The 14,966-nt window shown below is 35.8% G+C and overlaps 2 protein-coding genes across 4 annotated transcripts; both read right to left on the bottom strand.

Moving 5' to 3' along the window:
• LOC105175029 (phosphatidylinositol/phosphatidylcholine transfer protein SFH13) lies at positions 41-5,682 on the bottom strand. 2 transcript variants are annotated; one of them, XM_011097337.2, is made up of 15 exons: positions 5,319-5,682; positions 4,317-4,407; positions 3,871-4,174; positions 3,632-3,731; positions 3,190-3,456; positions 2,832-2,909; positions 2,623-2,727; positions 2,500-2,549; positions 2,321-2,420; positions 2,113-2,196; positions 1,927-2,037; positions 1,515-1,668; positions 680-1,074; positions 530-604; positions 41-292 (listed from the first exon to the last, which is right to left on the bottom strand). In XM_011097337.2, the coding sequence occupies exons 2-15, from the start codon at positions 4,321-4,323 to the stop codon at positions 272-274; spliced, it is 1,851 nt and encodes a 616-aa protein (XP_011095639.1). In that variant the 5' UTR covers positions 4,324-4,407; positions 5,319-5,682; the 3' UTR covers positions 41-271. The 2 variants fall into 2 exon arrangements, with proteins under 2 accessions (XP_011095639.1, XP_011095638.1); XM_011097336.2 differs by lacking the exon at positions 5,319-5,682 and adding an exon at positions 4,913-5,127.
• On the bottom strand, positions 10,532-14,557 carry LOC105175028 (ubiquitin-conjugating enzyme E2 28). Of its 2 annotated transcripts, XM_011097335.2 has the most exons (5): positions 14,403-14,557; positions 13,428-13,509; positions 12,801-12,928; positions 12,190-12,294; positions 10,532-10,932 (listed from the first exon to the last, which is right to left on the bottom strand). In XM_011097335.2, the coding sequence occupies exons 2-5, from the start codon at positions 13,495-13,497 to the stop codon at positions 10,789-10,791; spliced, it is 447 nt and encodes a 148-aa protein (XP_011095637.1). In that variant the 5' UTR covers positions 13,498-13,509; positions 14,403-14,557; the 3' UTR covers positions 10,532-10,788. The 2 variants fall into 2 exon arrangements, with proteins under 2 accessions (XP_011095637.1, XP_020554158.1); XM_020698499.1 differs by lacking the exon at positions 13,428-13,509 and having other exon boundaries at positions 14,403-14,541.

Raw genomic sequence — 14,966 nt, 5'->3', positions numbered from 1 at the left:
CCAAGAGTTCATAAAAGACTCTGTGCTCATATGCACACACTGTGGCGCTGTTCCTCTAATACAAAATCTCAAAGCTGCATGAGAATCATCCCATAGAGCTGCATTTGTAGGTTTGTCCAATCAAGTAAGATGTAAAGGGGGTTGTGAGAAGTGACGTGTCTGTAGTAATGCATTTCTGTCATTGTCATGCACCCCCAGCAACCATCTGCCAATCATGCATTGACCTGTCGCGGAGTTTGTGCGGGTGTTCTATGTTTCTAATAATCCAAACTTAGCAAAAGCACCTTCGTCTCTGAAAAGAGAGCCCAAACTACATCAGAAATTGATTTGCAACTGCAAATGTATATTTATAATTGTATACCTTGTAAACCAAACCAAGCATAGGGGGAAGGAAAAAAAAAAAAAAAGAGAAAGCAATACACTGATAGAGGCATATTCATAACAAAATTCCAGGGAAATGACTATGTGCATTGCGACAAGAAATTGATAAAAGCAACAGAATGGTTGCCCTGCTGAGCCAATTACTTGCCTGAAACTTTGCTTCCCGCATATTTTCCAGTAAGTCAGCAATCTGAAGCTGCTTCAGCACTGCAGTGTCTAATACCTGGAGACACATTCATTATTAAATTCATATAACTAAAATCTAGAGATGAGATGAGCAGATATGATGGATAATTACCCTCTTTGTGTTCTCAAGGTCAAACTCCACGCACTTGATCCTGTCCAGAGATTGCTGAAGAATTTGATCCTTCTCAATTGGAATTTCAGCAGGTTTGCTGTTGAGTTGTTCCAACAAACTTTCCAGTCTCTGGAGTCGCTGTACACACGGAAGTATCCTGTCCTCTTCTGCAACAGCTTTTACATGTATTGACGAATGGGTGTTTGGTTCAGGTTCATTTTCTAAACCATTGGGAGGATAAATGTTGGACTGACTCCTCCAGTATTCAACAGGTACATTTCGGATGAAAGCAAAAAGCTTGATTGGGATAGATAATAATGTTTTTGACATATACTGGAAGCTTCTCTTCACAAGTTTCTCCTGGATGGCATCCAACCAGTACATAACGAGAGTACCTGACACAATTCCATAACACATCCTTAAGCCAAAAGAATGGGGCACAAATGGGTTAATGTCAGCAGACCAATTTTATGTCAGAGATACTTTACAATAGAAATTCTTTCACCCATTACATCAGGAAGGAAGCCCATCTACACAAATTTATTGACACTTATGTTAATAATGGAGAGACATCTTTGTAAAGCATTTTAATGTGAATAGGAAGAAAACAAAACGAAAAAAACAGTGAAACTCAAGCATGGTGACAGCAACCTCAATAATAATTTCCCATTGTTCATAAGATTGTAAAAGGCAACAAGAAAAGGCACAGCCAAGACCGCGTAAAAGGGATGAAAAAGAATACTTTCACTTCTCAGATTATTTTTCTAAAAACATAGTGATATTCTCATCAACACACACAGCATCATAAGCGCAGTCCTTAAGGAAAAAAACAAACCTTCAGTATGTGGTCTTGCATCACGATCTGGATCTCTTACATTGTATATATATAAAGATTCATCTTTTCCTGCTTGCTCTTCACCCACATCATTATCAGTTGGACTAAAATATTCTTCACAACTATAATAGATGCACGGATCTGCTGTTCTGGCCTGAAAAAAGTTAAAAATCATCAAATTGATACATGAGCAGGCAACCAAACTGGAAATCTGTCATGAAGTTTCATATATGACTATGTGATAGGAATATGTGCGCAAGATGGTATGTGCAGAGAAAGTGAGGAGGGGGAGAGAGGAAGAGGATATTAGATGATATATGACACAGTAAGCGCATCCATTTATGCCTAGAGTAAAAATCTGGAGATTTTTATTGAAAGCTAAAAACTGTGATTTGGATGTTCTCTGACTCACTTCATCAACAGGGGCTAGTCTTGAAATTATTGAGCTATTCTGTCTCATTGAAAAGCAAGGATCATCAACATCTGACCCTGATTCAACTGCAGATCCATCACTGCATCTCCCCTGACAATTTTATATACAAAAAAGGATTAGACATACCAAGCTAAAAGGTAAAATCCAACTTTTTTCATTTACTACCTTCAATGGCCTGACTTGAATATGTGAATCACCAGCTGTTTTAGCAATCTGCCACACAAGAGCTGCTTCTGCATTATACACAACCTACAAATAGACAGATAGCACCATTACACGATAACACACAAATTTACAGATACCGTGTATAAGTCTGCAATATTGTGCAAGTCCCAAGAAGAAAGTACATGAATTACCCTCCATTATGTTTTACCTTCATTATTTCAGGATCACCCCATGGACCCTTATCAGACCTCAGGCAACCTCCCTCAATATTACAAGTGCATGATCCACCCAAAAAGTCAGGCAATTGACTGCGATAAAAAGGAAGCCGTTAGGTGATACTTTTGTTGGGAAACCACACATTAAGTGATGCAGAAGAGACAAGCAAACCATGGATCAATAGCTTCAAGTAGTTTCCCCAACGACCTGGGGTCCAAAACCTGTAGAGATAGCACATGAGTCAGCAATTGAAGAATAAATGGATAAACAGGCGAGAAAGAGGCATGTTTGTACATGGATTTTAGCAGTAGTTTTTGCATCCAAAAATTTTTGTGCAGCAGGCCAAAGCACCTTCTTGAATCCAGGTCCAGCATTAACAATGTACATGCGGTGCAGTGTCTGCATATTTACCGGAGTTAAGTTTAAGTAAATGGATGAATCTCAATCTGGAAATGTAACATGTTGATCAATGTGAAGGGGGCCAAAAATTGACTTAAAAATACCTCTGGGTAGTAACTATTATCAATCTTTGTCATCGAAGCCAATAGACTAGCAGCAGTCTTTGTGAAATTTTTAATCCCCTGCAATCACCATTCATGAAATTATTTTAGACCGATAATCTATTTTCGTTTAATCTGACATACATGAGGAGACAAGTTCTTAGAAAATCAATACAAATCGTGAAGCTCCCTGCCACACAAAATTGATTGAAATTTTTACTGTCGCAACAAATAATCCTGATGCTAAACAAAATAACCATTTCAAGCATGAATAAAATATCATGGAGACAACAAGAAATTGTTCAACGATTGATTATAACAAAGCACCAAGTTGGTAGAATTAAAGAGTTTATCTACATACCAGGCCTTGCACATCTAAAATTGTGGTGGTTGAACAGATCCGTCTCTTTGCAGCAATGGAACAGGCTGGAAACTTCTCATGTAGAGCCTTCTCAAACTCCTGAACATGATATTTTAAGTACCGCTCGATGGTGGTGATGCCCATTAGTTTACCTGGATGAGCTTTTCCAAGCCTTTCGATGTAAACAGGCCTACCTTCTCTATCAACTCCATGATACCCTTGGGGATAATATTGCAACACCTCTTCCAGTTCCTCAAATTCAAAGTTCTGAAGATCAATAATGAATGAGAAGTTTTTTGCAGGACATGACAGACTCATAAAGTGCAGCCACCCACCCAAATGCACACACACACATACATATGTGTGTGTGTGTGTGCGTGTGAGTGCGCGTGACTTGCACTGAGAGCTACTTTTGCTAGTTCATCATGCAAACTACAATTACCTCTAAGATGGTGTCTGCTCCATACTCCCTCCTCCAATTAAGCATTTCTTCCCACATCTGAATGGTCTTGTCAATGTTGAACTCTCTTGCTTTCAAAAATCTGCATCACAAGTCACAAAATAGAGTGCACCATTAGGTTTTGCTTATGACCTTGCCTCGTGCTCTCATGTAGAACTTGTAAAAGGATAGGAGTCTTAAAAATTAGACCTGTCAAAAAGCTGAACCAGAGAACAACTCACCTCAACAATGTATGGTAATCATCATGTTTAAGTGGCAGCAATCTCCTCTCGAGCAGTTTTAGACGCAGGTCACATACAGCACTCTCCTCTCTAGCATCCCGCACATCCTCAATGGAAATAGAAGGCACTCTAAAATCAACTTTCCTTTTCCCTCTTTTCTTCAAAGAATGAGTGAACTTGTTTGAAGCATTTATCGCCTTTTTCCTTAAGGCCCCAATTTTTGATCTTCTTCTTTCATCTTCAGAGTTCTCATAATCTGATTTCCTCTCCCTTGTTTCATCATATACCTCCATCCCTTCTTGACCTAACAAGTTGAATAATCATGTTAACAAGAAAAGATTGAGATGTCAATTAACTGCTGCCGGAGATTGTTTTACCTTTGACGGTGAACAACATCACTAGCATTCAAATTAAGATGAAAAAACAGCAGCTAATAAACCACCCACCTGACATTTTAGCCAGATTCAGGAAAAAGATACAATCCCCAAAGCTAAAGGTAACCCATTTGCAAATGAAACCATCAACGGGAAAGTTGTACTACATCATTAATCAAAGAAATGGGTTAGCATCACATAAATAATCAATAATCTAATGCAACAACGATTATTCAGGAAGAAGTAGCCTAATCAAGACACCAGATTTATGGGTTCTGTGGTAGCCCTTCGATCATACCATCTCTAATCATGCATGGTCCATGTAAGAGTATATTTTGTCCATTCATAAAGACTAAACAAAAGGGAAACCAATTTCATCCTTTAGTTTTCACCAAATAGTTTCATAATCCTACACAGGGAACAAAACCTTTCAACTGGAAGTAAAATTTGTCTTCTGAGAGAATCTTAACCCCTTGCTCCACATAATATTTCTGTAATTTATTTCATCTGCACTTCATAACAGATCTACCTAGATTTCGGGAAATGCCATGACTTCACCTGGCTTTCACAATGTCATTAACTATATTATTATCGATTATTACCGGTAACTAGCAAGATAATAACTACACAGAAAAAGGTGATCAAGTTCAATGATGAAAAGCCTAAACCTCAAAATAATTTGTTACGGTTATGTGCTCAAATATCTTCATGAACCAGTCAACCAACAAAATCAAAAAGAATTTATCAGAAGCTGCAAAACATCAGATTCAGCTCACTGCTAGTTGAAAAATAGCAAAGAAGAAAAACTATTAGATGAAACTAGATCACATGAACAACATTCCTTCCCCTCATTCTACACTAAACTCTTCGCCAATTGAAAAACTTCAACAATGCCATTAAAATTTTGTTATTTCCCCTCAGATCTCACCTAGGATTCCATTTAAAAGCATAACAAGATAAAGCGCAAACACACAATTCGATACTAAAACACACGCGTCCATACATCGTGAAATCTATATACAAAAATGTATAAATGATTTTTTTTTAAGAAAAAAAGGCACCAAAGAAGCTTACATCAACACCAGAACCAGTAGCAGCAGGATCGCAATCGCCGAAGCCTACTGCATTGCTTTCTCCAGCTCTCAAATCATACTTAAGCTCCCAATAAGCATATATTCAAACAGAATCCAGGAAAAATACGAAGTTTCTGAACCGAAATTTCTCCAGAAAAAAATCTCGCAACAGAGATCGAATGAAAACGAAAGATCCAATTACGATCCTATAATGTTGGCACAACTTTACACGTAATATATATATATATATATATATACTTGTGTAGGTATAGGCGTACGTATATAACCTTCGTATATTTTCTCTCTCTAAATACAGGAAGGAACCAAATTGCGAAGCTTCCACCGTTGCTTTTCTCCTTTGCTTATTTGTCACCTTCCATTATTATTATTATTATTATTCTGTTGCTTGATTTCCAATTAAAGGGCACTTACTGGAAACGAAGGAAAAGTGGTAAAGAATCTGTTGCGGGTGGCGGTAAAACCGGAGGGAGGTGAAATTATGTGATTCTCTGATATTTAACAATAAAAAGAGAAAAAGGCCACAAAGCGTGCCTGTGATTTTTCACTTTTGAATTTAACCGAGGTTTGGATAAAAGTAGTACTCGTCTGGATTAGGGTTAGGTTATCTCCCGTTTTTACCCGCATCTTTTAACTTTTTACCCGGAAACTACGGGAAATATTTTGGATTCTTGTTATGTTAGTGGCGTGCAAATATTGTAGTTGTAGGAATGAAATTCTCAATTGTTTTGAAATTGACGGTACGGTACGGTAGTGATGCGTCAATGGGTTCGGAGGCACATTTAATGGCGGGAGCTTTTTGCCGGGGTAGGGGTAGGTCCATCAGGCTACTGATTCAGTTGGGTTAGTTTTAGTAGGTGGAGTAGGGAATTCACCATTTTCAATGTGGAGTTGGGTCTCTCAATCTCAATCCTTCTCCTTTTCTTAAATTTCTTCCATTTTAAATATGTATTATGTTTATGAAAAGAAAATTCAATTATATTTTTTCTTGATGATAATTATTACAACTGCTACTAACTTAACGACTTTTCTCCTGGAAATGACATAATTAACCATTAGTTATGGTTCAATTATTACAACCAAAAAGGCGGCTAATTAGCCTTCTTTTTCTTTCAATACTTTTTTGACCAAGCAATTAATTTGGGAGCTCTGAGTTCCTACTTTCTCCTAATAACATCTTAATTATGTGATTGCTGTTCTTAAAACCACATTCTCCAGTCTCATCAATCATTATTACATTACATTCCCCACACCTCATTATTCTTACATCAACTTCATTACTTCTTAAATGTTTGCTAATCCCTCTCTCTCTCGAATTATTTGTTTGAATGCGGTCAAGTAGCGATTACTTAAGTACATGCACTATTATTGCATCACTTATCGCACTCACCTAGCTAGATACATTATTCCGAGCCTATTAAATTAGAATGACGTAGAACAAGAGACGAATCATTTTACAAATGTTTTGATGTACAAAAGTTAAAATTGTAGTGTTTTAGTTGTGTAGCTTGACTGTGAAATTTCAAGTTATCAATTTTTTTTTATTTCGAAATGAGTTACGGAGCGATCTACATACCATCATGAGAGGCCATTGCTCATCGCAAAATTCCATCATTTTGATCATTGTTTGAATAGTTTCTGAATTTTTCTAATTTTCAGTTGATGTTATTTATTTTTTCATTTTCTTTTTTATAATTGTCATTTGAGCCTAATATTTTACCAAATTATTGCTAGAATGTTAGGATATTCTGGGACCGAATTCCATGGGTTGCTTATATAGTTTAATATTTGTGGAGGTGGAATCATAGACATATGAGAAGTGGTCCAAAATCGTAATGATCAAAGATTTGATTTATGGAGCAAGGGAGAAAATATTGTTGAAGAGTACAGGTGAAGGGGATCTTCAACGTATGATAAAAATATAGATGGGTGGCAGTGGGAGTGGCAGTGGGACTGTGGGACTGTGGCAGTGGCCTAGGAAGTAGCTAAATTATTTAACTTTTATCACGTGGATGGTTGTGTCTGAATAATTTGTTGTGATTCAAGAAAGACAGTGTCAGTTGTTTGACTTCACTTTTTCAAAATAATTTCATTCCAAAAGATTTTATGCAGCGAACAAATCAGATTTTCTGTCCACCCAAAAGGGTTTCGATTAAAGTCGTCGTATGCCAATATTGTTAGGTTGGTCTTTGATTAAAGGAAAGGTGGCAATTAATGTTAGGTACATTCTGAATTACCTTTGTCTACATTCAGTCCATGTTTTATTGGATTCAACAATTATTGTAAGACATTTTTTATTCATTTCACTTTTAATTGTGGGACGTAAACCATTTTAATTGCATCTACTTTACTTGTGTTTTTTTCTTTTTTAAAGGTGGCAACATATAAATATAATCTTGATTGTGATCAAATTACGACGGGAATATACTATTTCATTGTCATAAATGTAATTTCCATCCCAAAATGAATGGGAAAAGAAGGAAACGAGATAGATAAAATACAATTTATTATTTCGTTTAGTATGTACCTATCAGAAACTGATCCATTATGATATTAGTTCAAACGAAATAAAGAAATAACAAATTATTATACTCACACAAACACTGGAAGGCCAACGTTTGTGTCTCTTTATGTCACCGCAAATCAGTAAAGTTTTATCTAAATCATTTAGTTTAGTAATTTCGATTTTTGTTGAAATAAAACTGTCGATGATAATTTTATACATCTATTCAATAATTACATAATTTTATCAAATATTAAGGGGGGCATTTGAAATTTTTAAACGACGAGTGACTATTTATAATTATGTCAAATATCAAAAGATACATTGTAATTTACCCAATATAGAAATCATTTCACATATACAATCAACTGTCAAAAAAATTTTTTTTTAATCCAAATCAAGGTCCGTCGGCCTAAATTAATCACAAAACAAATATGATACATTTCATATGATTGGTCACTTTATATGAACTGTACATTAATCACACAATACATATTCTATTTATTATATAATTAATTAAAATTCAACTAAATCCAATTTGAATTAAAAAATTTCCTAAAAAAAGGATAGTACAGGGAAAGTAGTGCAGAACGTGCAACGCGCGTTTGAAAGGAAAATCGTGTCTAGACAAGGAAACAATTCCAATGCCAAAAAGTGGAAGATGGGCTGCAATAAGATCTTAATTATTAGTAAATGTGAGTGTAACATCTTTTCTGTACATATCACAGCTATATTATTCACCTGAAACCTATATTTTAATAAAAAGGGTATTGATAATAAAATCATTGTAAATTATTAATTTAGTACCAATCTCAGTTATTACATAGATGGATTTTTTTTTTTTTTTTGGCAATAAGTCAGTTATACAATTATAATAATTATATATTAATGAAGAGAGGGAGGGAAAGATGGGAGAATCAAAGCAGTTGGTTGAGATAGATAGTAGTGAGGCAGGGGGAGAGGAGAGATTTGCAGTAAAAAGGGGGAGATTGAGAGTGATGTATGGGGGTGGGCATGAGAATGGGGCAGAAGGGTCTAAAGAAGGCGACCCGACGTGTGAAATATTCAGACAGACTAGTCATTTTCACACCTGACACAGACGCCTCAGGACACACCCTCACCCTCACACTCACACACACACGCGCATGTATGTGCGCGAGTTGCGTGGGTGGGAGAGGCGAGAAGCAGTGCATGGCGATCGTCGAAGCAATGAGCCTCCAAATGGAAGTACTCTTCCTGCAAATGCATCACATCTCGCCCCCACTTTTGCGATTGATTGATGATCATTATGTTTTCAATTTTGTGATTATTGCTGATGATCACTCCTTTGATTCATTTGACCAATGATTGACTGTTGATGTTGAGAATGTCTTAGCTACGGGGTGTTTGAGAGCTCGTGCTATATATTTGAGATATTATTCTATTGTATAATGGGTGTTATCCACTATAATAGTATGTATTTTCTAAATTTTAATTATTTTATAATTGGACATGAATTATAATAATCGAGTTATTTTAATTAACAATAACACATGATTTCAATTTAAAAAAAAAAACTTTAGTTTCAAATCAACTTCATATTTATTTGGTCTAAGTCATTTTTTTTTTTTTTTGTTTCCCCTTCGTCAGTTGGAACCGAATTCACACCCCTTATCAAAATTACCAAGTTGAGCAAAGAGTCCAGCAATACTTACTCTTTTCTTTTTTCTCTCGTTTTTGAAATATTAATATAGTATTTGAATAGAGATATTTGAAATTTAAAAAATTTTAATCCTCAGACAATAAATATACAAATGCTTGTTTATATAATTCTGTATTATAAATGCAATTTTATTTAATATCGTCATTCAAAATTCCCAAAGTCAAATTCAACTCCGTCTGATCCAACTGAATTCTCATTCATAACAAGCAATTCTTTTTAACTCAAAATATTCATGGTAAATTTTGCAATGCCTAACATGTTACCAAGCATGTCTACCCGACGGTATCAAATCAAAGTATTCACACCTTGTGTTGGGATCCCTTTCTGAATATATTCGGAAGCGAATAAGGGGCAAAGGGTAGGGCCGCCGAGAACTCCAATTTGCACAGTACACACATACAGCAGCAGACATAGAAATAAATGTGGTAGCTCAGCTAAAGTCGCTTTCGGGTAATCTCAAATACGAAGGAGATGAAAAGAAACAAAAAGAACAATACCAAATGATAAAACAGCAACTTCTTGTATTTATACAGTATGTAGCTGCTACCAAAAAGGACGTGTCGACGAGTTCTCTACGTCCCGTCCCGTCTCCTCTGGTTTTCCTGAGCGAGAAGGACCATTCTGCTGGGAGTAGGAGGAAGGACCGCAATCTCGTGTTTGGTGGGGAACGCATTTTATGACTATCGGGCCTGCCCTCAGTACGGAGTATTTTAAGAATGAAGGTTTTCAGACCCGCGGGGTTGACAGGCCGGCCCATGTTTCCGTTTAGGGCCCCAATTCAGGTGTTAGTTACAAACCAATACGCCCATAGAAATTACAAAATGTTACAGGTTGGGAGAAAAGGATTAGATATATTAACCAGCTGGTCTTATTGGAGTGTTCACTTCGATATCCCATTTCAAACAGGCCAATTAGACATCTTGGTGCAGATTATATCATCAATTCAGTCAGTTGCATAGTTATCACTACCATGATATCTCACATCACACCAGAACAAAGAGCGAGTCTGCTATGGATGGATTTTAAGCCAACAATCATCAAGTAGAACAAGCTTATAAATTATATGACAACCTATCAGACGAGAAACGCTTGATCCCACTAGGCCACCAATTCTGTAGTTTCAAAACACGGAGCCATAATGAACTGCCCAAAATTCTTAATTGTCAGCATAATGTCTGTCCACCTTTCAATCTTTATTACTACTAGTAGCATATAATGTGATTATGCCAATCTGCAAATTAGGATCTTCTAGCCCATGGCATACTTCTGGGTCCAGGATCGAGCAGTGCTCTCATACTTGACTCTATCAGCCTTGTACATGTTAGCAATCTCAGGCACAAGAGGGTCATCCGGGTTTGGATCAGTCAGCAAAGAGCATATGGAGAGGAGTACCTATATGGAAACCACCATCAAACATGTAGTCAGGTGTGCACTCGCAAACCACAAGTTCAGAATCCTACTGATTCTCATAGAAACAGAGCAAGGGCACAAGCCAACTGCAGAACGTACATCTATTATAATGCCGTAAAAACATGCTACTATGACTAGTGTGGGTTCTATCCATTTATCCATCTACACTGCCATCCATTCAACAAATGATAATTTGAACATACTATAATTCAAGACCTCACTGTTGTTGAGAACAAGTTTTACCATTTAGGGACTGCTTGTGAGTACTTTAAAAAAGCGTTTTTCATCTTATGGTTTTAAAAAAATACTTTTGAAGTGCTTGGAATGTAAAAGTTTCTACTTCTGAAAATGCTAAAAAAGGCACCTCTAGTTGCTTTAATTTTTTTTGTAAATAAATCCAATTCAACCTTTACACTTTTTCTGTAAATAAATCCAACTTCAACTTTTACTACTTTACCCTCATTATAATAATCATAATTCAATTTACTTTTAACATCACACATTTAAAGTTGATATTAAAATTTTCAAGAAATTTAAATAATTTAACAATAATCAAACTTACACTTTCACATACTTAATATTTTATTTGTTATATATTATCTAATTATATTATTCCTACATGATTAAAAAAAAATATAAATCAGATGGCTTTAATTAATTAATAAAATTATTTTTTTTTTGGCAATCATGCAAGTTTAATTAGTGTATGAATCAATAATTATATTACTTACTGGGAGCATTATTAAATTAAAAATTTATTATCTTTTGTGAAAAATAATTATTATTGACAAACAACAAGTGCAAATATAAGCAAACATAGTATCCTTTTAGCACATGCGGATAAAAACGGTCTTTAATCAATTAAGTTTGTTTTAAAAGTGACTTTTTCCAAAACAATATCCAATTTAACTTTTGTCTATTTTCACTTTTTTTTACAAACACTTCCCATTTCTTATCCTGCTACAACTTTCAACTTTTTCTACGAAAATCACTTATCTAAAAGCAAAAGTTTCCATAAACACTCCTTTAACTGGGAATTAATAGTTCAATACCCACTCATCACAAGTTTATAACCTTAATGGAGAGCACAAAAAACCAAATCCTTGAAAGATTAACTGGACAAAGTAATTTTTGTTCCCCACTCTAGTTATTTCTTCACTTGATACTCAGGTGTCCATTGAAATGGATGGTAAGTAACGGCGACCAACATACAGGGAACTGAGAACAAGTCAAAAGTACCTTCGATATTGTAAGGGCAGGGCTCCACTGCTCTTTAAGGATATCCAGACAAATACTACCATTGCTGTTGATATTTGGGTGGAAAACCTTTGTTTTGAAAGACACCTGCTCAACGTACACACAAGAGTAAGAATCCAGATCAAATAGTAGGAATGAAAATGAAAATGTAATGCCAGAAGTGGCATCAAACAAGTTATTTTCGGTACTAACGCCGTCAGATATAACAACAGTGACAGTGCCATAACCTCATACAAAAGGATGCCCACATGAATCTGAATGTATGATGGAAAAATAAATGAAAACCACCGGAACTACTCTTTGGTGCTTCACATCTCAAAAACATATCACATGTGGTTTTCTGTTTCAGTTCTTAACCAACACATGTTTGCACCATGCGAACAATTTTCCACTGGAAAATAAGTCCACAGTGCACTCTGTTTAAAGGCATCCGCTCAACCAAACTAATTTGAATAGATAATTCTAAGTCAAGAATCATTCCAAAATGATGGTCACTCGAGTTCTTTTATATAATGCTTCAAATCAGTACAAGGACACCAACTCGGTGCTATGTGCAAAGGACCAAATGCAAATACCAGGCAAGCACAATTTACCTTGGGTGGTTTGAATGGATAATCAGGTGGAAAACGGATAGTCACGAGAAACACCCCACCAGAAAATGGGCTGTCTGAAGGACCCATAATGGTAGCTTGCCAATGGAACATATCTTCACCCACAGGCCCTGCAGCAAGGGGTGACAGAATGCTTGAGCTTCATTATTAACAAAAATGAATTGATAGATGTTCCATTATGATAATATGTGAAAAAAGTAGACTTCATTTAGAAACTCATTTATGCCTTTACAGACTGCATCAATGCAAATCAAACATGTTAAAAGAAAAAACCACATGAAATTAAACAAGAAAATTTTAAGAAATTAACACAGGATACTGATGATCATCCTTTCTTCTCTGTGCTCAGAGGTTAATACTTAATTTTCAAAGTCTACCAGTATGACTTCAACTCTCAACCAAAAGCAACCAACTCTAAGAATGAATCGTTTGAGGACTGAACGAAGACCAACTCTGGAGTTCCAACAACATTATATAGAAAAGTTTTCAATACAGGTTATAACAGAAAATATTTTTTCTTTTTTTTTTGTTTTTGGTGTGGGGGTGGGGGGGGGGAAGCAACTTTTAAGGCATATGTAGTGGGAAATTAGGAGAAGAATGATTACAGACCAGCACTGCAGGATGCAGGAGGGTCCTTTTGCAAGTCTTTCAATTCTTTCTGAATTCTCTTGGAAGCCATCACGTTATGTTCCTGAAGTTGAAGCAACCAATGAAATCATTCATGTGTCTATATTTTCCACCAATACTGAAGGATGCAAGCATAACTATGTCATCAAATTAGTACACCCAGAAACTATCTCCAGGGCCTCATTCTAAGGATGTAAAGTTAACACATCAGAGTATAGTCATGTAAGTAGGAGGGAAACATGATATGAATATACTAATTAGGAAATTTAATACAAATACAGTTTCTTTTTGTGCTGAATTTTAATACAAATACAGTCGTAGATCATTACTTTAGCACTTTAATACGAGCCAAGTTGCCCTTGCAAAGAATAAATAATCATCTTCATGAGCCAGAAGAAGTTTGTAGCTAATAAGTATTTACTCGTTAGCAAAACAAATCACCCGATAACCCAACATAAGATAAAAACATCTTTATTCCTAAGTATTTGCTTTTTCCGGAAGGATAAGAATCCCACGAGACTGAGAAATAAAACGGGAAAAATCTAGGGAACCTTGGAGTAGCCCAAAAATTACCTCAAAACCACAAAAATTCTCTAATCTTTCTAACCATCATGAAAGGTAAGAAATCAAATCACATCCGATAAAACCTATTTCAACCAAATTAAAGAAAAAGCAAACCCCACCCACTAAGTCGGTCTCTTGGACTGAAACGGGGAAAAGGGAAACACGCACACACACACACATCACGTTGCCATAGAGAGTCATACATGCAGACAAAACCCCCCACCAAAAAAAAAAAGATAAAAGGATTGCAAAGAACAAATCAGAGATATCACGTAACCCTAGAAATTTAACAACTAAACCATTGATCAATCCCTAGTCAAATACACATGCATGAATACATCATTGATCCACCAGCGATAGAAAAAAAGCTAGACAGGGAGTTGCGAAGCGAACCTCCGGCTAACAAACAATAGGGGGCTCAGTGCAGGTCCGACGCGTAGAGAGAGATTTTCCGCCGGCGAGAAAAGGAAAGGCGTCGACTTGATAAGTAATAAAAATGGATTGGGCACTGTCTCCGCTGTGCATCAGAGGAAAAGAGGGTGTGGCCACCTTTATATAGAGAGCCACCGCGTGTCATCCCTCGTGGCGGTGGAGACGGCATCTTCAATAGTCCATGCCATGCACGTGTTCCCCCTTAATTTTAAAGAACATTATATTCTTATATCAATTCTTCATCTTCTCTATTCCTCTTATATCATATTTAACTAAATTTATTTAAAACATCTTATAAGATAATATTATAACATATAAGAATCAAATCTTATTTTAAAAAATAAAACATTAACATATTTGAATAAATAAGATTACAAAATTTATAAAATTTTAGTAACGATAAATTTATAATTAATTGTAATAATATTATTAAGATCTTATAAATAAATTAACATTTTTTTACTTTTTCTTTATTATTTTTTTTTTGAAGAGCTTATAACCTCACTCAAACAGCCTATTTTAATC

The sequence above is a fragment of the Sesamum indicum genome, linkage group LG12, assembly GCF_000512975.1.
Source record: "Sesamum indicum cultivar Zhongzhi No. 13 linkage group LG12, S_indicum_v1.0, whole genome shotgun sequence".
Lineage (NCBI taxonomy): Eukaryota > Viridiplantae > Streptophyta > Magnoliopsida > Lamiales > Pedaliaceae > Sesamum > Sesamum indicum.
The sequence above is the reverse complement of the archived record's forward strand: the minus strand, read 5'-3'. Positions and strand labels throughout refer to the sequence as shown.

Coding starts and splice junctions, on each gene's coding strand:
- LOC105175029 (XM_011097336.2), bottom strand. CDS start 4,954: ATGAAGATATTTGAGCACATAACCGTAACAAATTATTTTGAG. Junction 2,550..2,622: donor AAACTACTGCTAAAATCCAT/GTACAAACATGC, acceptor CTATCTCTACAG/GTTTTGGACCCCAGGTCGTT. Junction 293..529: donor TGCGGGAAGCAAAGTTTCAG/GCAAGTAATTGG, acceptor CTCTCTTTTCAG/AGACGAAGGTGCTTTTGCTA.
- LOC105175028 (XM_011097335.2), bottom strand. CDS start 13,497: ATGGCTTCCAAGAGAATTCAGAAAGAATTGAAAGACTTGCAAAAGGAC. Junction 12,929..13,427: donor TCCTGCATCCTGCAGTGCTG/GTCTGTAATCAT, acceptor CCCTTGCTGCAG/GGCCTGTGGGTGAAGATATG. Junction 12,295..12,800: donor ATCCATTCAAACCACCCAAG/GTAAATTGTGCT, acceptor TACGTTGAGCAG/GTGTCTTTCAAAACAAAGGT.